Source organism: Panthera onca, chromosome D4, assembly GCF_046562875.1.
Source record: "Panthera onca isolate mPanOnc1 chromosome D4, mPanOnc1 haplotype 2, whole genome shotgun sequence".
Lineage (NCBI taxonomy): Eukaryota > Metazoa > Chordata > Mammalia > Carnivora > Felidae > Panthera > Panthera onca.
Window position 1 is genome coordinate 27648090 of NC_138351.1, and position 23895 is coordinate 27671984.

The window sequence follows — 23895 nt, forward strand, 5'->3', positions numbered from 1 at the left end:
AGACATTTTAAAAAGTGAACATGTGCCATGAAACGCTAAAAAATGAATGAGCTGAATTGTGATTTTCTAATCAGTCAAGTTTTTCCTTCTATAGATACGGACAAGATGCAAAGGAGAAACCGAGGCAGTTAATAGGAGACAGCATCCTATGTCTGCCTACACAGTCTGGCCGCAAGTGGATTGGGGCTGCATGAGAAAGAAAGGAAGGGGTAGGAGATCTGTTGTAACACCAAATGGTTTTGCCGGACTTCGTCCTGACAAGAGCTACATATTTCAAGTCCTATCTATTGAACTCCCTTTGTTATACCTGATGTTTCTGCCCAGACTCCTCATGATGAATTTCGTCTGGGTCAGCCTAGTGCACAATCTTTTGATGCTTTTCTTAAACTGCCCTCAATTGTCCATAAATAACCATCAGCAGACACATCATCAAAGGAGTTTCACAGCTGACAAACTAAAGACTCCATCCGCGGTGGGTTAAAGAGCAACCGTGAGAACTGTTGAGGCCACATCTCCTTGCTAATGAAGATCAAAACTGTTACCTCCGGACCAGACACAAAAGGACAAGTACCGCAGGATCCCACTGCTCTGAGGTACCTAGACAAATCAGAGACGGGAAGTAGAATGCTGGTTACTAGGGACGGGAGGTGGCGAGGCATGAACAGTTAGTGTTTAATGGGGGCAGAGTTTCAGTTGGGAAGATGAGAAAGTTCTAGAGATGGATGGTGGTGATGGCTGTGCGGCACTATGAAGGTTCTTATGGCCGCCGAAACACACACTTAAAAGTAGTGTTAAGTGGTAAATTTTGTCCTGTGCACACTTCCCACAAGACATATTTCCTGAAAGGCAATGCCCTGTGCCACCTTTTGTGGTCGTTCAGAGAAAAGAAGGGCCATGCAAGGTGTCCCCTTTCTTGCAGGTCTCCCCGAGATGTCAAACCCAGCCTATTTGAGGACTCTGGTTCCAGAACATTAGGATCAAAATGATTCATGGACCACCCAGGTCGCCTGGTTGTGCTGGCGAAAGCAGTGGGGACTGAGCGGGGACCCAGCTACTGAATGGAAACGGGGCTGGACATCCTCGAGACGGTTTTAGGATTTCACTGAAAGGAACCAGACAGGTGTTATAAAAACTGGTGGGTAAGCTGTTCTGTCATCTCAGGCTGGCCACGGGGCTCTCTCATGCTGATCAGAGACCCTCAACACCACGGTGGGCGGTAAAAACTACAGGTACAAATTATCACTTAATACAACCAAGTACCCCTGGAGACATTTTAAAACCTTGCTACTCAAAGGTGGTCTGCAGAGCAACAGCATGGGCTTCACCTGACCCTTGGCTCAACGTGCAGAAGCCCAGTCCCCTAGACCTTGGGGATCGACAAGATACCCATTTATTTACACTTTGAAGCTTGAGAAGGACTGTTTGAAGACCTGACTCCACAGAGAATAACCATGTACTTTAAAGTTTATTCATTTTTTTTAATAATCTCTACACCCAACCAGGGGAGGGAAGGGGCTTGAACTCACGACCCTGAGATCAAGAGTTGCATGCTCTTCCGACTGAGCCAGCCAGGTGCCCCTAACATGTACTTTATAGCGAATAGCTGGAAATTATGTGCTCATTGAAGTAAATCTGTGATGCAGTCCTAGTTTTGTGCTAGGCGGCCATCGCTGGTGCAGAGTCCTTGCCCTGGGGAAGGTTGCATTTTGTGCCACTGAGAACCCCAGCCTTTACTGAGGATTTTGGGGGACAGCAAGGGAGGCAGATTTCACACATCCCACCAGGACTCACCCCTGGCAAGGGCTCCACATTGCAAAGGAGGGAGAGGGTAGGTAGGCCGCCAGCCTGGCTTTCCCGTTGACCTGACCCTCCACCCTCTAAGCCCGTGGGGGTTCAGCTCGTCAGTTAAGAAACGTCTCTCTACACGGGAATTCTCTTCATAGCTAATCAGCTACAAAGAGAATATAATTTCTGTTATTATATCTGTAGTTCTTTTCAATCAAGCTGTTGTGGTCATGTGAAGAGATACAGTAAATCGCCCCCAGGTTTTAATGTGGGGCAGTAACTCCCTAATTATATGAAAACTCTTTCCCTGCACTCTTGCCTTGACTGATAAGCATGGGTAAAAGGGACCAGAACCACTAAGTACTGAGTATCATCTCTAAGCTGGATCCTGTTTATGTGCGGTTAGCTCATCCAATTTCCCCCAATTCTGAGACTGTTCCACAGATAAGGCAACAGGCTCAAGAGAAATCACCTAAACTGTGCCGGGTCAACAGGTCACAAAGTGACAGAGCCCACGATTTAAATCCAGATGTATCTGACCCCCAGAGCTCTAGCTCTGACATCCCACGAACTTGCGGACTGAGCCCCAGCCATCAGGCTGGCTGCATTTATATTTACTCGAGTTGACGCAGTCTCGTGGGCCAGGTCACGTCTGCTCTGAGGCCCAAACTGGACACTTATAAAGAGCTTTGTAGGCCACAAGGGTCTTACAGCTCTTCGATGGCATGGGAATGACCAGGCAGCTTAACATCACAGGCTTTTGCATTTCCTGATCTCTCAGGCATCAAAACGAGACAAGAAAGGCTCTTTTTAAAAGGGATTTCCTGATGAACGAAACCTGGGAAGTCCTGCAAATCTTAGGGACTTCTGATCTTGTAGGGATTTTTCCAACCCCTCCCCACTTTCCTCTTTGTCAACAAGAAAATCATTCTTGTGGGTCGGAGACAGGGCAGGGACAGGGACACTCTGCAGCAGAACACCGCTGCAGCCCCCGTCTCCTGAAATTCTTCTGGGGCACGTCCACCACTGGAGTGGGCTCCTAAGCGTGCTCTTCTGATTAAGAAACCATCCCGCATGAAGCTCCTGCCGCGGCAGCTGACGTCCTCCGTGTCACACAGGCACTACCAGGTGACCTCTCACCGGACGCCAGGGTTTGGCGACGCTTGGCTGAAGCGAGAAAGAACATGACGCAGCCGTAGGCGAGCCATTTTGCCAAAGAGGATTACGACGTGCCTGTCGCAAAGTGAACACCAAAGAAATGACAAAGCTCCTACTTTTCAAGAAAACCTTTCAATACTGTGCAAGAGACCAAAACCAAAACACCCGGTAAAGTGTTGCCAGTGTGATTGGCCACGGGCCACAGCGCCACGGCCCTGTCGAGGTTGGTCTGTTCGACGGGAGTCCTGCTGATGGCAGCTCCGAAGGCTCACCCCAGTCTCCGCCTCAGGTTTGGGGGTTCAGTGGCACTTCCCCGTCTTCCTCCCCTCCCAGCCCCCGACTTCTAAACGCAGAGGTTTTGACGGCTCCCAGCACCTAGAGAAAGCCGCAACATGCTGTCTCATCTACTGTCCCTTCTGTCCCTCACAGCCTCCTGAGTGCCTAGCTTCCTGCAGGTTTTCAGTTCTCTTTAGTCTTGTCCACCGTCTTCCCTTTTCCCCAAATCTCTCAGGGGCTTTAAAAGCCCGAGGTGTCACGGCTTTTAAGTTAGCCTCTTAGAAGTGAACCATCTCGGTTCTCACTACACGTGGCACAGCCCAACTGCTAGCAGCACGGGCGGGTCACTGTGACCCGGCCACCTCCTGTGGGACTCAGGTCAACTATTTTATTCATCCTGAGCTTTTAATTTCTCATCTAGGAGATGACAACAGTCAACCTACTTCACTAGCTTGTTGTGAAGATGATACTGGAACAGCTCCTGGCACGGAGCAAGTCTGTATCACATTTTACCTATCACGACACTTACCCTACTCTCTTCATTGGTGTCTCATTTGTCCATTCTTTTTTTTTTTTTTTTTTTTAAATTTTTTTTTAACGTTTATTTATCTTTGAGACAGAGAGAGAGCATGAACAGGGGAGGGGCAGAGAGAGAGGGAAACACAGAATCTGAAACAGGCTCCAGGCTCTGAGCTGTCAGCACAGAGCCCGACGCGGGGCTCGAACTCACGGACTGTGAGATCATGACCTGAGCCGAAGTCTGACGCTTAACCGACCAAGCCACCCAGGCGCCCCTCATTTGTCCATTCTAAGATGGCTGAGGTCAGGGACTGTCTCTGGTCATCTGTGAAACCTCAGGGCTTGGACAGCAGGTGCTTCCAAAGATGCCTGAGGTGAACGGCTGAGAACCTTTCTGGAGGTGAACATAAAGCCTGGATGACGGATGTGGGAAAAGCATTGCAGGCAGGGACAAGGACACAGGGGGCTGTAAGAAGGGAGTCCGTGTGGGAGGGAGGAAGGGAAGCGGGGAGGAGACAAGGCTGAAGAAAGGCGATGCTCAGGTCTCTGGGGCCAAGAGCGATCCCAAAGGCTTTGTCTGTCAGAGGGCCAAATGGAGAACGACGCCAGAAGACTGGACACAAATGCATCGGGTGGGGAGAATTCCCGTTAGCGACGAGACTGGTTAGAAAAACGCAGCCATTACAGCTACAGCAACAGCTACAGCTACTATTCCCAAACCCTTCTTCCTTACAAAGAAAAGGCAATCTTACGATCACACAGAGGCCATGTTCTTTTTTATTGACAATTCATTCTCTACACACGTACAGTATTGCACAAATGACAGGTGGACCGACAAGTGTATTAACAATACGAACTCGCAAGCACCTACAGAGCGCCACCGCGCTAGGTTTTGGTGCATTCCGTGCCGGGTACTTCAGTAAACAGGACGGACAGAAGTGTGACAGCTACCTCATGAGAACCGGCTTTCAAAAAAAGCAAGTGTTGTAGAACACTTAGTATGTCAAACCCAGGAAAATCACTAAATGACAAAAGGAACACTGTCAAAGAAAAGGTGGTAGTGACAATGTTAGGTTAAGAATTTCACTGAACTTGAGATTCAGAAAACGTACACGTACTAGGAATTTGAGGAAAAGACCCTCATGTTCGGCCCTCATGAAGACCCTCAACATTCGAGAAGGATATTTCTGGGGCGCTACAGTGTCCTCTCTACTGCAGAAAACGTCTCATAGTTCTAAAGAAACAAGACGGTAATTCACATGAGTGGGTTTTAAAATAAGATTCTTCTCACTCAAAATAAAATAAACTAAATAACGATCTTTGTCAAATTACAGGAAAATCTTATCAGAATGCCAACCAGATAGAGAAGCCAGTCCACACGCTGAGCGTTGCTGCCTGCCTCAGACTGTGGAGCCGGCGTGTCCCCTACACAGAAGGGGACACGAGAGTGGTCCCAGCTCCGCTGCTACAGAGCCTACGGTGTGAGGGTGGACAGAAGTCCTTTAGCTTCCCCGGGGGTTGTACCCCAGGTATAGAATTGAGGGGTGGACTGGATGGCTTTTTAGACACCTTTCAACCAAAAGGATCTAAGCCAGCTTGAGACTCCACCGTGGAGGGGGCACTGAGGGTGGCAAAAGAAATGGATTAAAAATGGTGGGTTAAGTAATTCTTACCTTTAGATGACACTGCTCAGAATCTTTCTGCACTGCAGTTCAAGGAAACCTTTGCTCGATACTTTCGTCTGCCAGCTGCTGCTAAGGGGTAAAGCAAATGAGGCATCTGACAATGAAATTTGGGACAAAAATGTAGAAACGCTGTACCAAGTTTGGGTAGAAAAAACAGTGCACTCCCGCGTCCCGCCAGCAGTCAGGATCTTGCGCCTCTGAACTTTAAGAGCCATCAATCTGGTTGGTAGATGCACATTCGCACCATTCAATGGAGATCTATGCAGTGCACGTGTATCAAGTACGTTTCCTGAAATCCTCCCAGGAAGGCGACTTTCATGAAACTGGTTCTAATAAAAAGGATGAAGACAAGGAAGTGCAGGATAGGATTTTTTTTCTTTATAGATCAGGAAAATGACTCAAAGAGAGTAATGGCTTCTCATTTTCTGCCCTTTAAAAATAATACAAATATCACTTCTTTAGGAATCTAATACACTGGCTTCAATTTCAAAATGCATCATTTTATTTTCCTCATAAGGCAGTCATACATTATAACCTTTCAGCATGCGACAGTCACATCATTTCTTCAGTAAGCCCTAGGACTTCCATGAGTGTTCCCGGAGCTCACAGCCAGAGCAGTCAAATATTAAAGCTTTCTCCACAGCCACAGGTTCCTTTGATGTTTGGGTTATTGAAAACAAACTCACTGGATAACTTATCTTCTACATAGTCCATTTCTGTTCCTAAAAGTGTCAGTTGTGCTTTCTTCTCGATGAACACTCTGACTCCTGGGGGGAGAAGAAAACAAGTGTCACATAAATAAAACCTGCAGAGTAACCACTCACAAAAGTCAAACAGGAAGCTTCTGGATCAGTCCCACTATTTCCTTTAAGGGATTTAGTGCTCAGTTTCCTGTCTGTCCCTTCTTTTCCACCCAATAACCTAAGTCAAACACAATGACACTGGCTAGACTGTTGTATATAAGCCAATCCCATGACAATTCTATGCAAAACTAGAATTTGCTTTGCACTTCACTCCTTTTTCCAATATGCAATATGAAGGAAATGAGTATACTCTCGGTGAGACTTCTCTAAAGACAAAGTCCAGAAAATGTGCGAGAACTCTGCAATGACGTCTGTACACATGACACAATGGCAAGCCTAGAGGCACACAAGGACTGTGATACACTGGGCTGGTTTCATAAGACCAACCAGTGCACCGCACCCGTTTTGTGCTGCTTAGGGGCCGGAAAACTGGTAACAACCTAACTCCCTAGTAATTACGCAGGTAGAAGTTGGTATCTTCGTAAATATAATCAGCTGAAGAAAACTTTCCAGGGTGCCTGGGTGGCTCAGTGGTTAAGCATCTGACTTTAGTTCAGGTCATGATCTCGCAGTTCATGAAAACAAGACCGCATCAGGCTCTGTGCTGACAGCTCAGAGCCTGGGACCTGCTTTGGATTCTGTGTCTCCCTCTCTCTCTGCCCCTCCCCTGCTTGCACGCTCTAAGATAAATAAACATTCAAAAAAAATTTTTTAAAAAACCCAAAACTTAAAAAAATAATAAAATAAAAAAGAGAAAGCTTTCCTCCTTATAAGAAACTTAGTAATTACTCATATATAAACTACACATAATTATTAGAACTCCTCTTCTTAAAAATGAAAACATTTAAGATGTTTAATGTATCGATCTAAAAAACAACATACTGGGCCACTTGGGTGGCTCAGTCGGTTATGTTCGACTCTTGATTCTGACTCAGGTCATGATCCCAGGGTGGTGGGATCGAGCCCTGTGTTGGGCATGAAGCCTGCTTAAGATTCTGTCTCTCCCCCCCTCCCCCACTCGCTCTTTCTCTAAAATAAAAGAAACAATAAAAACTACCTATTAACAAAAATAGGTAGTTTTTTGTTTTCAATAGGTTTTATCAGATTCTTGGGTTGGGGCAGGAGGCAGGACATAATTAAAGCACTGACATTTTAAATAAAAATGAAAAATACAGATTCCTCAAAAGCATGAGATGACATTACTTATTTGGTACAGACGTCAAACTGCTGCTTCACACACGATGTGTGGTTCAGTATGAAGTTTAATCATTTTAAAACCTTTCTGCACACAGTGATTATTTTTTGTAACTGAAATAAACACACAAATGATAATCCGTCAGTTACTAAGAGCACAGCCTCTGGAGTGAATCTGATTAGGTTCAACTTTTCACTAGGCCACTTAATTAGCGGAGAGACCTGAAGCCAGCTATGTAACCTCTCCATGCCTCAGTTTCTTCATCTGTAAAATGGGGCACGACATGGTACCATTCTCACTCAGCTGCTCTGTATGAATCACTTAATACATGAAAGGCCATCAAACCAGATACACTGAGCACCACATACGCATTCCTACTATCATCTTGACTCTTCCTGCCGTTCAAGGTTAAAGATTTGACGCCCAGTTTGCTTAAAACTCACCGTCTTGAACAACTTCTTCATCAGAATCTCCTTTTGTCTTTGTATATTCTAGAGTATAAGAAAGGCCATTACAACCCCTGGTTCGGACACCAACTTTCAGACCTACCTGAAAAAGCATTGTAAATAAGACTTAAGTTTTAAAGTAGTACATATTAAACAATTACATTCATAAAAACCCTGGCTGGTTGACCCTGTATGTTTCTTCGTAAGCTCAAAGATAAATACTAGATTTCTGGCTATAAAACGTCCCTTTAGGAAGCGGACCAGGGGGAACATGCACTTAAAAAATTTAACTACTTAACAAACATCACTGCAACACTAGTGGGGATCCTAAAATAAAAAAACAATTATGTGCAAAGAAAACAGTACAGAGGGGTCAAAACTCCAAAAAGCCAGTCACTATCACTCTACAAAAAATATCTCCTATGGTTTTCCCATTTTTCTTCCAGTCCTCGTCATATATACATGCACTCGAAACACAGGTTTTATTACAGCAGGAATAAAAGTCTTATTGTCTGCTTTGTTTCTGCCACGTAAGACGTCATCTTTCCGTGTGATCAGCCTTCACAACTATCATTTGCATGTAATGCCTCAGTAATCCACTGTACCACAGTAAGCTGTGCCCCACCCGGGGCGCACACTCACCACCCCGCGATCAAGAGTCACATGCTCTACTGACCGAGCCAGCCAGGTGCCTCTTAAAGAAGAGTTTTAATTCTAAACATGAAGAATTTTTTTTTTTTAAAGGAAAAAGAAAAGTATCTGATGGCAGAGACGGCTACCTACAAATTCTTGATTGTTTGTGCCCCACCTCACTGCAGGAGATGCTCTCAGGAACTTTCTGTGTGGCTAGGTTCACCGAGGCTCACAGGCTGTCACACCTGGCAATCACCCTGCCTCTACACGGGGCCTTAACTCTAAGGCAGACACATTCTCGAGTACCAGAAATCAGAAGATTGCAGCCAACACAGATGTAAGAAGTTTAAAAGGTGACCAAACCGCACTTTTAAGATACCAATGTCTATCTTAATGTGACTGCCTCACAACACCTACCAAATTCCTACTCTTGGATCCTATCTGCTTTTTCATTGAAGTGTATGGTAAAACCATCACCATACAAAGGAGGATTTCAGCCAGTAGACCCTGATTCTCTCAAAAGCAGCAATGTGCACTTGCTTCAGGAAAACAGGGAGTAGGAAAGACGTGTGGCAAAGAGTGGGGCTTACAATGTTGGGGTGCCTGGGAGTCTGGACAGCTGAAGCATTCAGACAGCAGAGTGTGTCTTCTACCCTTTTTTTTTTTTTACAGCACTCGTGAATTTTATTTTATGTAAAATAAAAGTACATAATATAAACAATACAAATCAATTTAAAAATGGAGGTTGTACCATATGACATCAAAGTGGCCAATGGAAGAGCTAAAATGAAATTTTATTAGTAGCGCTTGAAGAGGAGGGGACAGGAGATGGTAGTTCAAATTCTGTATCTTTCATTGCAAGGAATCAATCATATTAAGTTGATAAAGTTTTAACAATTACTGGTGTAGCATATCCCTTAGATGTGTCAACTCAAATAAATAAAAAAAGAAATGGCTCAAATGGTTACAAGTGAGTGGGATTTCTGTGACTGAGGAGCTGGGGTGGGGAACTTTCTCTTTCATATCTTCCTGTACCATTTGAAATAATACACGTGTATGTATTGCTTATAGTTGATTACAAAACAAACTTCACAGTTATATTAATACACATATTCTGGATACAAAAACATCTTCATTTAAAATTTTTTTCACCAGAGCTGTGAAAGCTCACCAGAGTGTGTCTTATACCCTTACACAACACGGAGACAGAACTGTGCTCTTATTGACTTTCAGAGTGAGAGCTGACAGAACACGGGAGGGAGTGTCCCGTACTGGGCACCATCAATAAACCGTCTAGCTCAAATTCGGAGGCACATGTCCTAAGTATGGGTTTAAGCTAGCTTTTATCTTTGTCAATAAGAGGCCTCCAGCAAGCAGGAAGTCCTACTACTAGGAACGAATACAGACGCTTACAGAATACATGAAAATACAGCTGGATTTTACCTGGAGTCTGGAAAAGGGATTGCCTGTGCCCTCAGCGACTCCAACGAAGTATGCGTTCCATCCTTTTCACGTCACTATGAACAAACATCCCTCAAATCTACACAGCTAAGTTCGTGGTCCATTTGGTCATCGATCTATCAATGGAGCTGGAATACTGATATATGCATGCAGTAACTCTTAGGAGGACCGTCCAGAACTTCATTCAATTGTAAGGTAGATCGCACAACAGAAGCTAGAAACCACTCTGTAGTCTAATTCCTCAATATTAATAGTCTAGTACTTGGATGTGATTTATGGTACTCCACAGGCAATTAACAATGCACTAAGATGAAGGTGAGGCACACACCCCCTACTGCACAATTCTGTGTCTAGAACAGGCTATGTAGGTGCACTACACCATGCTTACAGGCTTAGCCCTCTAAGCAATGGGCCTGGCACGCTACAGACACGAAATGTTTGCTGCGTGATGGTTGTGGCAGCACTGGATGTAAACAACCCCAAAGACCGTTAGTATGGGCAGTTGGCTAAATACATAAAACCTGTTCGATAAAACACACTAATAGATGCAACCATTAAAAAGAATGAGGTGGGTCTTCCTGTAAGGACACAGAAAGAACCTCAAGCTATTATTATTAAGGACAAAAAGTCAAGTGTAACCACAGCATGCATGGAATGCTTTTATCTAAGTATGAAGAGATATACACACAAACAAGCACAGGCATAGTCTAGGTCAGTAGTCCCCATCAGGGAATCATTATTGGTTGTTACAACTAAGAAGTGGGGCAGTGCCACGGGTACCTATGTAGAGACGCCCAGGATACTACTGAACATCCTGCATTCCACCTTCAACAAAGAATTATCTGGCCCAAAACATCAACTGTGCAGAAGCTGAGAAACCCCGGTGTAGACAGATTAAAAACGTACAGATTGTGTTGGGAAGGACAATGGGAGGTGGCCCCTTAGAAGGATGAATAACAATCAAGAGTCTGGGGTCAAAAAATGATGTCTTCTCCATTTAATACCTTGTTATGAAATAATTTTGTTTTTTTTAAAAACCTTGAGTGTACCTTTACTCTTTTTTTTTCAACATACTTAATTTTTTTAAATTTATATCCAAATTAGTTAGCATATAGTGCAACAAGGATTTCAGTAGATTCCTTAGTGCCCCTTACCCATTTAGTCCATCCCCCCTCCCACAACCCCTCTAGTCACCCTCTGTTCTCCAAATTTATGAGTCTCTTCTGCTTTGTCCCCCTCCTTGTTTTTATATTATTTTTGTTTCCCTTATGTTCATCTCTTTTGCCTCTTGAAGTCCTCATATGAGTGAAGTCACATGATATTTGTCTTTCTCTAATTTCACTTAGCGTAACACCCTCCAGTTCCATCCATGTAGTTGCAAATGGCAAGATTTCATTCTTTCTGATTGCAGAGTAATACTCCCATTGTATATATATACCACATCTTCTAATCCATTTATCCATCGATGGACATTTGGGCTTTCTCCATACTTTGGCTATTGTTGATAGTGCTGGAGTGTAGCTTTACTCTTTAAATGAAAATCCCTAACCAATGAAAACATACTGTTTATCACAAGATAAATTCATTGTGAAAACAGGACTTCAATTTTTTTGGTAAATATTCAACTGATTGGTTTTACTTACGTGTTCAGGCTTATCTTTAAGAAGCTGTTTTATCTTGTTTACTGCTGAAGGTGTCTGAAAAAAGAACAAGTTATTAAGTTTTTAGCTGCAAAACTTGCTTTTTTAAGCCTTATAGTTCCCTACCCTTTGAGACTATTCAAGTCTATCTTCAGCAAATTCATGTGACAAATTTATATTCCACTCTTGCCCAAGTACTTTATGGCTTTTATAAACAAACATATGAACTCTCAATTCAAAGCATTTTATTTTTATTTAAAAAAAATTTTTTAATGTTTATTTTTGCCAGAGAGACAGAACGTGAGTGGGAGGGGCAGAGAGAGGAAGACACAGAATCCAAAGCAGGTTCCAGGGTCCGAGCTGTCAGCACACAGCCCAATGTAGGGCTTGAACTCATGAGCTGTGAGATCATGACCTGAGCCGAAGTCAGACGCTTAACCGACTGAGCCACCCAGGAGACTCTATTCTGATTTTTAAAATACCTTCTAGCAACATCCTTTGAGTCTTGCTCCCCCCCGTCAAGGTCAGCTCCCTGTCATTAGCGCTGGTACTCTCTACTTACATCACAAATGTAATTTTTCCAAGGAGCATCTATTTTGTGCTGCTACTACATGCTCAGCACAAGTACAATTCCCAACACAGAGATCAGGTGCTCAACAGTCAATGAATGACTCAAGGAATCACTGGGGAAGCCGATCTTCAGGCAGTTTTTCTGTTGATTATTATTAACTCTATTGCTTTTTTTGCTTACCCCTAATCTATGTCAAACTCGTCAAAATGCATACAGGAAACAGTGATACCAGCATCAACCCAGGGTGTGCCTCGGTACAGTCCTGCCACATGGTCCCACAGATACTAAATGTGGCTTAAAACAACATCTCAGGATATCCGGACAAACAGAAATAAGCTAGTCAACTACAGAAGCAAGCACAGGGAGGCATTTTTCAGGAGTAATGTTGTTTAATCTAGCCCATTTGTCCTCAAGATGGATCAGCATCACCAACCCCGCTTTCTCGGGAAGTGCAATTTTCCAAATTTACCAAACTGGTACTCTTGGATCCTATCTGCTTTTTCACGGTGCTGTCAGGGACAAAGTCTGTTCCAGGGCATTCCTGCTCCACTTCTTGGCTGTGTCCCAGCCTGTGACTTGGCTTAAATGGGGAGAAGAGACCCTCCTCCTCAGGACTGTTGTGAGGATTCAATAAACGAGCTCACGAAGTACACTCCGAGCAGTGCCAGCACAAAGAGCTCAATATAAACCAGCCCTTATCACAATGAAGAGAGTATATTAGTGAAGACATCATGTCCTTCCTACTTTGTTTTATTAGCTCCTCAGCTGGCAACGCTGTGCTGGTCCTCCAGTTTTTTGTACCAGCATCTTACTGGTTTGTGAAATCCCAGGGAGTGGATATTATGACCTATGACTCGGAAGCAACTGTAGCCAAAACCCAAGCTCGTGCTGAGGGAACAGACCCAAAGGATGGCCCTAAAGCGTGCTCTTCTGGCCTGCCTGGAGGGGGCTCAGCCAGGTAAGGATGTTGAAGCAGAGTCTGGACCCAATTTAGAAAGGCCACGAAACCAATTTAGAAAATTGAGACTAGTATTTTTTAAAAACACAAACTAGGGGCGCCTGGGTGGCTCAGTTGGTTAAGCATCTGACTTCAGCTAAGGTCATGATCTCACAGCTCCTGAGTTTGAGCCCTGTGTTGAGCTCTCTGCTGTCAGGGCAGAGCCCAATTCAAAAGGAAAAAAAAAAAAAAAAATCACCACCAGTCGGTGGTCTATTAAAAAGCCTTTTCCCACAATTCTACCAGAACAGGAGCCAAGCGGTGTGACAAAAGCAGACAACAGGGAACAGTACGCAGGGGGAAGAAGGAGGAAATGGAAAAGAGAATTTTGTGGTTTTTTTTCTCTTGATATTATGGCATATCAACCTCAAACAGTTACAGAAGTATTTCTGAAAAGATGTTTAAAAACGCTCATTTGTCCTTCTCAACAACTGCCAGTAAAAACTAGCTTCCGTAATTTTCATGGTCATACTTCCCACATTGAGTCCTGAATCGAACTACTGTCCTTAATCTAACTACTGTCAAAGAGCAAAGGATTTCCAATAAGTAAAAAACAAACAGAAAAACAAAACCCCAGGCAGGGCCATGGAAAAATATCCATTTCAAGTATAACTTGCCCTGTGATGCTGGGAAGTCAAAGATGAGGAGGGTTCGCCATTCACCCCTCCATGACCAAAACAAAGCAGACAGAGTATCAACACTACTCTGTCAGCAGCCCCTTGTGGTTTTTATCTCCAAGTGATGATTAAATCGCCTAACTTGGCTTTCCAAAATGATGTATTTTCTTCTCTTCTCAACTCTTAGTAGGAAACACTTAGACACAGTAAGTAAAAACAATTCTTGGACTGGTCTCCCTATCCCAAAGCGGCTGACTTCACGCCTTGTACTGTTAAGGGAAAAGTAACTGGTGTGCCTGGGAAACGTCATTATAGGAGCCACACCAAGTCTTAATGTTCCTGTGTCAGGCCAAAACCAAACATACTCCATTGCGAGGAGTGTTATTAATGATGGAAACCCAGCTGAGTACTTATTTAAGGGAAAGATATGGATCTTACAACTTGCTGAGAAATTTGATTTTCAGAACAAGTCAGAATGACTAACAGGGAACATGTGGCACTTAAAAAAAATGCTAGCTCTTAAAGGTACTTTCTGTATCTTGGGGCCAGACAGAAGCTGAGGATCACGCTGGGTTCTTTGTCTATTTGCATACACTAGCACCTCTGCCATAAGTAAAGTCAACCTGGCAAACAGTGCGAGAACTTCAGCTAAACAACACGCTCCAGGCCTGTTAGCCTTCCAATTTCCAAGCACTCCCCCCAAACAACTAAGACACCTATACTTTTCCAAGGAAAGTATAATATACCTTAATTTAGGTATAATTAAGGACTTATTCACCTGAGATTTGACCAATGAATTAAAATTTAAGATTCCAGGGCGTCTGGGTGGCTCAGTCGGTTGAGCAACCGACTTCAGCTCAGGTCATGATCTCACGGTTCATGGGTTTGAGCCCCACATCAGGCTCTGGGCTTAACGCTTGCTCAGAGTCTGGAGCCTGCTTCCGATTCCATGTCTCCTTCTCTCTCTGCCCCTCCCCCGCTCACGCTCTGTCTCACTCTGTCTCTCAAAAATAAATACATGTAAAAAAAAAAAAATTAAGATTCCTGGGACACTGGGTGGCTTGGTCAGTTAAGTGTCTGACTTCGGATCAGGTCACGATCTCCTGGTTGTGGTTCATGAGTTCGAGCCCTGCATCGTCTCTGCACTGACAATGTGGAGTCTGCCTGGGATTCTCTCTCTGCCCCTCTCTCCCCTCAAAATAAATAAATAAACTTAAAACAAAATTAAGATTCTTGAAACTTGATTAAATACAAAGATAGTTTTTAATCTACTCATATGTATATCACAGAACAAGACAAAAGGCCCTTAAAAAAAGATTTCAGCCTGTTTTTGTAGCAGAAACTTTTCATTCGCAACACTGTATTTCCTTAATTCCCCATGCAATTTTCCCCATGAACAGTATTTTGCTGTTCAAGAAAACAAAATTAAAACCAGAGCTAACTCCAGGATTATGTATACTAAACACGTGCCAACAACTACAACCTATTTTAATTTCATTATAAATACAGCATTTTAATGTTTAGAAGATGGTAACTAGCAGCCAATGAACAAGTCACAGTATATTTTAACTCGTTCTTTAACAGCTAGGGGTGGCATTATAGTGTTTTCCCTTTTGTCTTTTCCTATTCATCTCTGTGTATTATGTAGCCCACATTTTAAAAGTTTAACATGTCTCTCATTTAATACATGGTAATAAACACGTTATTAACGATTTACTAAGTACGTTCCAGGTGCTTAATGGTTTACATGCATCATCTTATTCTCACAATTCTGTGATTTAGGTATTAAAGATTAAATAATTTGCACAGAGACAGTAAGTTAAAGAACGAAGAGTTAGGACTCCCAAACTTAAAAAAAAAAAAGTATTATTTACAGTGACTACACCAACTGAATGTACTCACCAATTCCATCTACTCTAATTTATTTAACCAATCTCTCATTGTTACACATTTAGGCTACTTCCAATGGTTTCTTGGAGAATACCCTTTTTTTTTTTTTCAATATATGAAATTTATTGTCAAATTGGTTTCCATACAACACCCAGTGTTCATCCCAAAAGGTGCCCTCCTCAATACCCATCACCTACCCTCCCCTCCCTCCCACCCCCCATCAACCCTCAGTTTGTTCTCAGTTTTTAACAGTCTCTTATGCTTTGGCTCTCTCCCACTCTAACCTCTTTTTTTTTTTTTTTTTTCCCTTCCCCTCCCCCATGGGTTTCTGTTAAGTTTCTCAGGATCCACCTAAGAGTGAAACCATATGGTATCTGTCTTTCTCTGTATGGCTTATTTCACTTAGCATCACACTCTCCAGTTCCATCCACGTTGCTACAAAAGGCCATATTTCATTCTTTCTCATTGCCACGTAGTATTCCATTGTGTATATAAACCACAATTTCTTTATCCATTCATCAGTTGATGGACATTTAGGCTCTTTCCATAATTTGGCTATTGTTGAGAGTGCTGCTATAAACATTGGGGTACAAGTGCCCCTATGCATCAGTACTCCTGTATCCCTTGGGTAAATTCCTAGCAGTGCTATTGCTGGGTAATAGGGTAGGTCTATTTTTAATTTTCTGAGGAACCTCCACACTGCTTTCCAGCGCGGCTGCACTAATTTGCATTCCCACCAACAGTGCAAGAGGGTTCCCGTTTCTCCACATCCTCTTGGAGAATACCCTTAAATGGCCTAAATACAGAAATCTTACTGCTTGGTCACTGTTCCGAAGGACTTCTGGTACTTGTCCTTCAACGAATTAACAGCTCCTTACTGGGACTCTAGTATCACACTGTTTCCTAGCCCTTCTCAACCAGGTGCCACCGGAAAGTTAAGTCTTAAGGCACCCACTGAACATAATGAATTAACTTCTCTGTGCTCATGAAGAATGATGCTGGCTATGTACCATTATTCTCTTACAGCTTTGCTTGAGCTTTATGCACAGCTGTAGGTACACTCCTCATCCTAAATTATGGTTACATTAATTCTGATTTGTAGAATGATGGAAATAAAAGCCTCTGCCAGCAGGGCAGTGTTAAGTCTTCAAGTTCTTTTGTCATTTTTCACTCTGCCTCCTGCAAACTCAATTTCAACCGTCAGTTCCGGGATATGTAGAGTAGGGACAGCATCTTCTTTGGATGTGCCTCTGAAGATGTCCAAAGGTACTCACTTTCATGCGGTGGGGTGGAGTCTTAAAACATTCAATCAAGGAACCATCTCTGGTTTGCACCAAAGTGTTTAGGGCAGCCTATCACCAGATGAGGCCTTTTGTTCCAGCAACCCACCAATCCTCTCCTGGATTAACATCAGTTAATGTAGATAATTTGGAAGCATGGAACCATGTTTTCATTTCATCAATTCCTTTTCCTAGCCTTTTGATGACCTCTGGTAGGCTGCACAGGTACAGCACTTTAACAAGTTTGCGCCATGTCAAATTCCTGGTGTGAAGTTTATACATCTAGGTAGCGCTGATCTCTTCCTCCTCCTTTTACTGAAATCTCTAGTTTCATTTGCTTTCATCCACATTCACTCATTAGCCCTTTGATCACCTCCCTGCTTCTGCACTTAAAATATTTGCAAGGGACTTAAAATATCTGCTGGGACTTAAAATATTTTTTGCAAAAACACTAGAAAACTAACAAACAGCAATACGTGCATGCCATAATGTCTGGAGACTAGGGAACATATGCTAGGATTAAAACGACTGCATCAGGTGGAAAGCAGCAAGGACCTTTGTCTTTAGCACCAGCTAAGATCACAGGGAAAGAAACTTAAAAAGTCACCCAGACAGTTAAACAGGCTAAGTTCAGACAATGGACTTTGGCAAGTTAATCAGAACACTTGATCAGATGCCAACAACAGAGCCCTGCTGAAATAAGACATGACACGGTAAAGAGCTGCTACAATTCTGTTAGCAGAATTAGCCTGGTAAGTGGTAACAGGTAATGAAGCAGGAGCAAGTAAGTGTAGACAGCTCAGGTCTGAGAATGTATGCTGTCATTATTCCTAGTAATTCCTAAGGGTGGCCAAGGCCTGGCCCACAACTGTGTCCCTGGGGGGTGGGAAACTGTGTAACACATTCATTTCTTATACTGAAACAAAGGAGGTCTTAAATGTCAGCTGAATGACAAAGAGCAAAAGGGAATGACTTAGAGATTTTGAACGAGCAAGTAATGATATGCTAAATGATGGAGAAACAAAAGGCAAGAGTGTCTCTGTACTTCTCTTTCTGGCTCTACCATTACCAGTGGTAGAATTCTTTTCAATTCTGAGTACTATGTTTTTTGTTTTTTTAATGTTTATTTATTTTGAGAGAGAGACAGAGCGTGAGCAGGGGAGGGGCAGAGACAGAGGGAGACACAGAATCCGAAGCAGGCTCCAAGCTCTGAGCTGTCAGCACAGAGCCCGATGCAGGGCTCCAACCCACCAGCCACTGACATCATGAGCTGAATTGAAGTCGGAGGCTTAACCAACTGAGCCACCCAGGTCCCCCAATTCTGAGTACTTGTGAACTAAGACCGAAAGACACAAAGTATGACTCGTATCTTCTAGTATAACTTGTGATTTCAAGACCTTGGAAAATTCTAAGCTCAGATAATGATATCTTCCAGACATGAAAACAGGCAGGTGGTACAGAAAATAGTAATACAGAATAATCGGGATAACCTCTGTACAGGCTGAAAACAATGAACCATTATAAAAGTGAATTCTCCTGCCTCATCACAACTTTCTTCTGTTTTGCTACAACTAGTTTTCTGGCAACAGGCTTTCTTATAGCATTAGCTTGAATGGAATCTAGGATTCCTTTAGAGAATCTACTTTCCCACTCTCTAGGTGGTGAATGCTTGCACAAAGGCTTCTCCTTCATCTCTTGATGGGTGTGTGAGAAGTTATGCTGATCATAGGCTTTCCCATAAAATTCAACTCTTTCAAAATGGCAAACACAAGTGACTGCTTAACGGACATGGGAGTTTTCTCGGGGTGAAATGTTTTGGAACGAGATACAGGTGATGGTTGCACAACACTTGGTACTAAATGCCATTGAATTGTACATTTTAAAGTGGTTAATGTTATGTGAGTTTTCCCTAGGCTAAAAAGAAAAAAAAAAAAACAAACCACTGCACAGTGCACCAGGGATCCCGTATATGCATGGTAAGCCCTGCGGTGAGCATCTGCGGTATGGACTCTGGTGCCCTCCGAGTGTGTTTGACCTTTCACCTAGAAAACGCTCACCCAGGGTAGAGATTTTTATTCTTCTTTGTCCTTTGTGAGAGCCGACCGCGGCGGAGGCCTGCTGGAGGCACACAGGGTGTTTCAAAAAGCCTCCCCTCCCCGACCTCAGGAAGAAACCCTTTGTGCGCTGCAGCCTTGATCTCGGCGAGGGGTGGGCTTTGTTGAAGCTGCGCTCTCACGTCGCTCGCCGCGCTCGCCCGGAGGTCCCCCGGCGAGCTACCGCCCTCCCGGCGCACCTCGAGGGCAGGGGTCGCGGTTCCCTCCCCCAAACTCCCCGGAGTGCCGGGCGCCGAGCTCTGAAAGGCCCGCGACGCACGCACAGTGGCGCCCCTGGGCTCGCGGCGGGCTGCCCCGGCCGGCCTGGGACTCGCGCACACGCGGCGTCCCCCAACCTCCGCATGCGGCGGCGCGCGGCCTGCTGGGAAACGTAGTTCCGGGGGCGCCAGGCTCCCGTGGAGCAGCCCCGCCCGGGCTTGTTTACCTCTCCAGCCGGGGCGAGGCGGGCGAGGCGGGCGAGGCGGGCGAGGCGGGCGAGGCGGGCAAGGCGGCGACGCGGCGGCCGCGGAGCGCGCCCGGAGCCCTGCCTCCGTGACCTCCTCGAGAGGGCGGAGGTGAACCAATGTCACCCGCCCGACCGAGCGCCCCGGCCACTCACCAGGGTGAGGGCGGCCCGAGTGGGCTGCAGCTTCCTCTTGCTCACAGCCCGGACAGTGGCCCGGACTAACGAAGCCGACATCCTCGCCGTCCCGGCGCCCCGGTGCCTCGGGCCGGAACTCGGCCACCTCAGCCTCTCTCCATGGACACGGCGGCCGCATTGACGCCACAAGCTCCGGCGCACGGCGCCCCAGGCCCCGCCCCGCGCGAGCCCGCCCCCGCCACCGCCATTGGGCGGGCCGTGTGAGTGACGGACAGAGGGCGGGGCGCGGAGCTCCGGCCATGGGCACGTGACTTGATAGGCGCAAGGGCCCGGGGGCAAGGTTGTCTTTGCAAGGACGGCCTCCGCGCTACGTGGGGAGTGGGGCTGGGGCGCGCAGAACGCCTGCACTTGTGGACCCTGGAGGCGTGTCGCTCTGCGACCTGCCCCTGGGCAAGATGCGGCGTCACTCCTTAAGAACGCTGAGCCACGAGCGCTGGTGCTCTCCAAAGCAGAAGGGTTCCGAGGCGCAGGTACACACGTTGGTCTTCTTTTTGGTTCAGCTAGGCAGTTCTTAAGAGCATGGACTTAACCGCAGAATCGCGAAATAACCCAAATACTCACCAGGCTACCTCCTCACCGCGGGCTGTACCGCACCGGATGTTGGAAGATGGTGCTAATGCAAGTTTCGCTTTTAGGTGCTGACTTTGGAACGCCGACCAACTCGAAGATGTGATTGGACAGATCTGTCAACATTCATAGCGAGAACCATTCCCTAAGATTGGTTGAACGCCTGTCAGACCTTGTAGTGGCTGCTCAGGGCCTCCTGCCTTTTAATTCTCCAAGTACACCTAAGCTTTAGGCATTATACCAGGCATGCACTCACAGGAAGCCTGGTCAATGAAGGGTCCAGGAAAGAATGAGAGATCCGGGAGAACAGAAGTGCTGCAGGGTTAGCAGTAGGGGGGAGGAGGAGAACATAAAGGATGGGTGGCTTTTCTCGTGGAAGTGCTAGAGGTAGAGGGGAAAAGTAGGATCTGTGGAATGGTGATGGCGAGGAAAGATTCTTGTTCAGTGTTTTGATGTGAAAAGAACTAATCAGTGTGTTTTAGAGCCCAATTTATCTTTCATCCCCTAGAGCCTATAGGTTTGGATGGTTCAGAATTCCCTTAGGTAGTTCTATCTCCCTGCTACTGAAATAGAACTGCACGACAGCAAGAGAATGGTTATCTTTGCCTCTAAGCCCTCTAAGCACAAAGAAGCAGTGAGATTAGGCGATGGTAGTATGGTGGGTTTGTATCTTGGCTTCCTCTCCCTAGCTCGGTGATTTGGGACGGGGTATTTTCCTTCTTGTGCCCTTTCTCTTACTGATGCTATGAAGACTAAATGGAAAGCCCTTAGAAGATTGTATGGCACCTAAGTACTAGAAACTCAAAGGTTGCTAGTTATTCATGGATAAAGATGTCATATACTGTGAAACCGTGGAACCACAGCGGTGGATACACATGCCATTCCACATTTGTCTAAACCCATAGAACGTGTCACACCAAGAATGAATCCTAATGTAAACAACGGACTTTGGGCGATAATGTTGTGTCCACATAGGCTGTCGGTTCTAACAAATACCCGACCCTGGTGCAGGATGTGGATAGTGGAGGGTTTTGGCTTGTGTGGGGACAGAGGTATCTGGGAATTCTGTACTTTCCATTGTTTTGTTGTGAACCTAAAACTGCTCTGAAAAAGTGTTAATAAAACGTAAAAAGAAAAAAAAAAGCCATGTATCATTCTTAATTATTGAAATATCATTATGCAGTCATGTAGCACGTTACAGGTTTCAAAAGCACCCTCGAGGGGCGCCTGGGTGGCTCCGTCGGTTAAGCACCGACTTCGGCTCAGGTCATGATCTCACGGTTCGAGAGTTGGAGCCAGGCGTCTGGCTCTGTGCTGACAGCTGGGAGCCTGGAGCCTGCTTCGGATTCTGTGTCTCCCTCTGTCTCTGCCCCTCCCCTGCTCATGCTGTCTCTCAAAAAAATAAACAAACATTAAAAAAAAATTTAAAGCACCCTCGAGCACATAGTCTCATAGCAGCCTCACCGTTTTTTTTAGGCAGGTGCATTGGCATAGCTAGTTTAAAAATGATGCATGAACTCTGGCCTTTTAGTAGGGTGTGCCAGAAAGTATTTTTAAAATCTAGTTCTAAATGTTCTGGTTCAAGATCCCATGTATGCTTGATTCGTTCATCTATTTAATACACACTACTCAGTTTTAACTTGACTGGCTGTTTTGCATGTGAGTGGTAAGTCCCATAATCTAGTTGTTCGTGGGTCAGGCATACCTAATGTTATTTGAAACTGGTGTAGGTGGCTGAGCTAACCTGGTGTTAGAAGAAAGCTTTCACGACTGTATAAGAAATATGTGAGCGCCCTTATCTCAGGGCAGCAGCTGCCCTGGGGTGTCAGAAGGCGGTCGTAGTTAACTGCTGAAGGAGTTGGCAAGCTGGAACCACATTTAGATTCCCACCAGTAGGAAGAACTTAAAATAGGGAAATGTTTAACACTGTGCACTTTGGCCCTTAGTTTCAGGGTTCTAGACGTTAAAGTGTTTTCCTAGTAAGGCCTCCCTTGAGCATCACGGCTCTGTGAAAGGGCAGATATGCTTTCCATTTTTCAGGCAAGGAAACTGAACTGTGCAGAGAGAGAGGCTACGGGGATTGCCACAGTCTGCTGGAAAACTGGCAGAGCCAGACCCTAATTAAGTCTAGAATTCCACTGGGTGAAATGCGCTAAATTCTTGACGGCTGCTGTGTAAACACACCTGCTTTCAAAGAAAAAAGTACTGAGCGCATCTTCACGGTTTTATCGGAGTTTTGTTGAATTCTATTTTCTTGTCAACAAATTTCTTTTTTTTTGCCTGTAACACTACGAACCCTTTTGACCTTCCTACCCAGGATTTTTTCCACTCAGGAACTTTTTTTTTTAAATAAAACCATTTGTGAAACACATTTGAAAATGAAAAGTATACTGAAGTCATATCAGAACATTTTAGTAACATCTCAGAAAGTGCGCACACTGTTGATATGTACGCACTGAGCAAGGGATTAAAACATGTAGACTGGGGCTGGAAGAATAGATTTCATCTTCCTGTTTGTTCCCGAGAGGCGGAGGAAAGGAGAAGTGGGCTAGTGGAGCCTTCGTGGAGCCTGCTGAGAGACAGGCCAGCTGCGCCTCAATGGTAACTGCGCCCCAGGGGCTGGCCTCAGCGTGGGGCAGATGCGGCTGTCCCCTGGCTGGGGCGCTGAGAAGGGGCTGTGACCAGGCCCATGCCAAGGGAGCAAAGAACCTAGGGTCATCCATTCTCCAGGGCTGGTAAACACTGGTCACTCTCCCGTTGATCCAGTGTGAGGGACTGAAATCTAGCACAGGAATTAGAATAAAATGTAGGAAGCTTTTTAACATTCTCAAAAGGATATAAGAAAACATGGTTTCCATAAAGAGGAAGATAATTAAAATTGAGAGGAAAGGGAAGGTGGCTGAAATAAGCTGAAGACAGTTATAAATGAAATGACAAAATCCACATGAGAAACAGCAAACAGCAGAATGACACCAAAAATCCAGTCAGTCATGTGGAGATTAAATTTGAAAAGTGTTCCTAGCATGGAGAAAGAGGAATACTGAAAAAAAGACAAAAGCATTTTTGAGGAAAAAAAAAAAAAATTAAGAACACACGTTCCCAAGATGGAAAAAACCCAACAACCAAAAAACCAAACTGGGCTAGAGATACATGGGATTTGCTTTGGTTTCAGACAAAAGTCACTGACACAAAACTTATAGGGATAAACAAACACTGGAGCATCCAAGCAAAAAAATAAAACCTACCAGGAAACAAAAATTAGGCCGGTCTCTGATTTCTGCTATCATGCCAGAAGACCGCCATCACTAAGCTTTCCAAAAAAAGTGTGACGAGAAGTGTGTGCCCGGTCAAGCTCACTTTCAAGTTGAAGGCAAGAGAAATCAGAAGAGGAGCAGCTGAGGAAAGTCACGGGGAGCAGCTTCGGCCCAGGGTACATAATTCATGCTTTACTTCAGGAGTTTGGGTTCGTTAAAGCTGAGTAAGGAAGGATCGCTGATCCTACCACAACTTGCCCAGATTCTGTAGTTCCTCGCGATAGGATTCTTCCTTAACTGGAATATGTCTTCCAGTAGGTGAAAAGAAGGGCTCACAGATGTCTTATTTTCTGAGCCCTCTCCT

The 23895-nt window shown here is 44.8% G+C and overlaps 1 protein-coding gene and 2 long non-coding RNA genes across 3 annotated transcripts; 2 read left to right on the forward strand and 1 right to left on the reverse strand.

Moving 5' to 3' along the window:
* Positions 1–4939: 4939 nt before the first annotated feature.
* Positions 4940–5845, forward strand: LOC132663552 (uncharacterized). The gene is made up of 2 exons (XR_009603117.3): positions 4940–5217; positions 5268–5845. It is a non-coding gene; the product is annotated as an uncharacterized LOC132663552 (long non-coding RNA).
* A 57-nt stretch (positions 5846–5902) lies between these two features.
* Positions 5903–19878, reverse strand: ISCA1 (iron-sulfur cluster assembly 1). Its single transcript, XM_078436897.2, has 4 exons — positions 19669–19878; positions 11605–11658; positions 7865–7970; positions 5903–6190 (listed from the first exon to the last, which is right to left on the reverse strand). The coding sequence occupies exons 1-4, from the start codon at positions 19747–19749 to the stop codon at positions 6042–6044; spliced, it is 390 nt and encodes a 129-aa protein (XP_078293023.1). The 5' UTR covers positions 19750–19878; the 3' UTR covers positions 5903–6041.
* Positions 12881–21376, forward strand: LOC132663553 (uncharacterized). Its single transcript, XR_013551811.2, has 2 exons — positions 12881–13130; positions 20346–21376. It is a non-coding gene; the product is annotated as an uncharacterized LOC132663553 (long non-coding RNA).
* Positions 21377–23895: the final 2519 nt, after the last annotated feature.

What these genes read in the sequence shown, in the direction of transcription:
- ISCA1 (XM_078436897.2), bottom strand. Translation starts at nt 19,749, where the DNA reads ATGTCGGCTTCGTTAGTCCGGGCCACTGTCCGGGCTGTGAGCAAGAGG. An exon ending in CTCGGGCCGCCCTCACCCTG is followed by an intron (nt 11,659 to 19,668) that starts GTGAGTGGCCGG and finishes TTCTTTTTTCAG; the next exon opens with ACACCTTCAGCAGTAAACAA. An exon ending in TTAAAGATAAGCCTGAACAC is followed by an intron (nt 7,971 to 11,604) that starts GTAAGTAAAACC and finishes ATGCTTTTTCAG; the next exon opens with GTAGGTCTGAAAGTTGGTGT.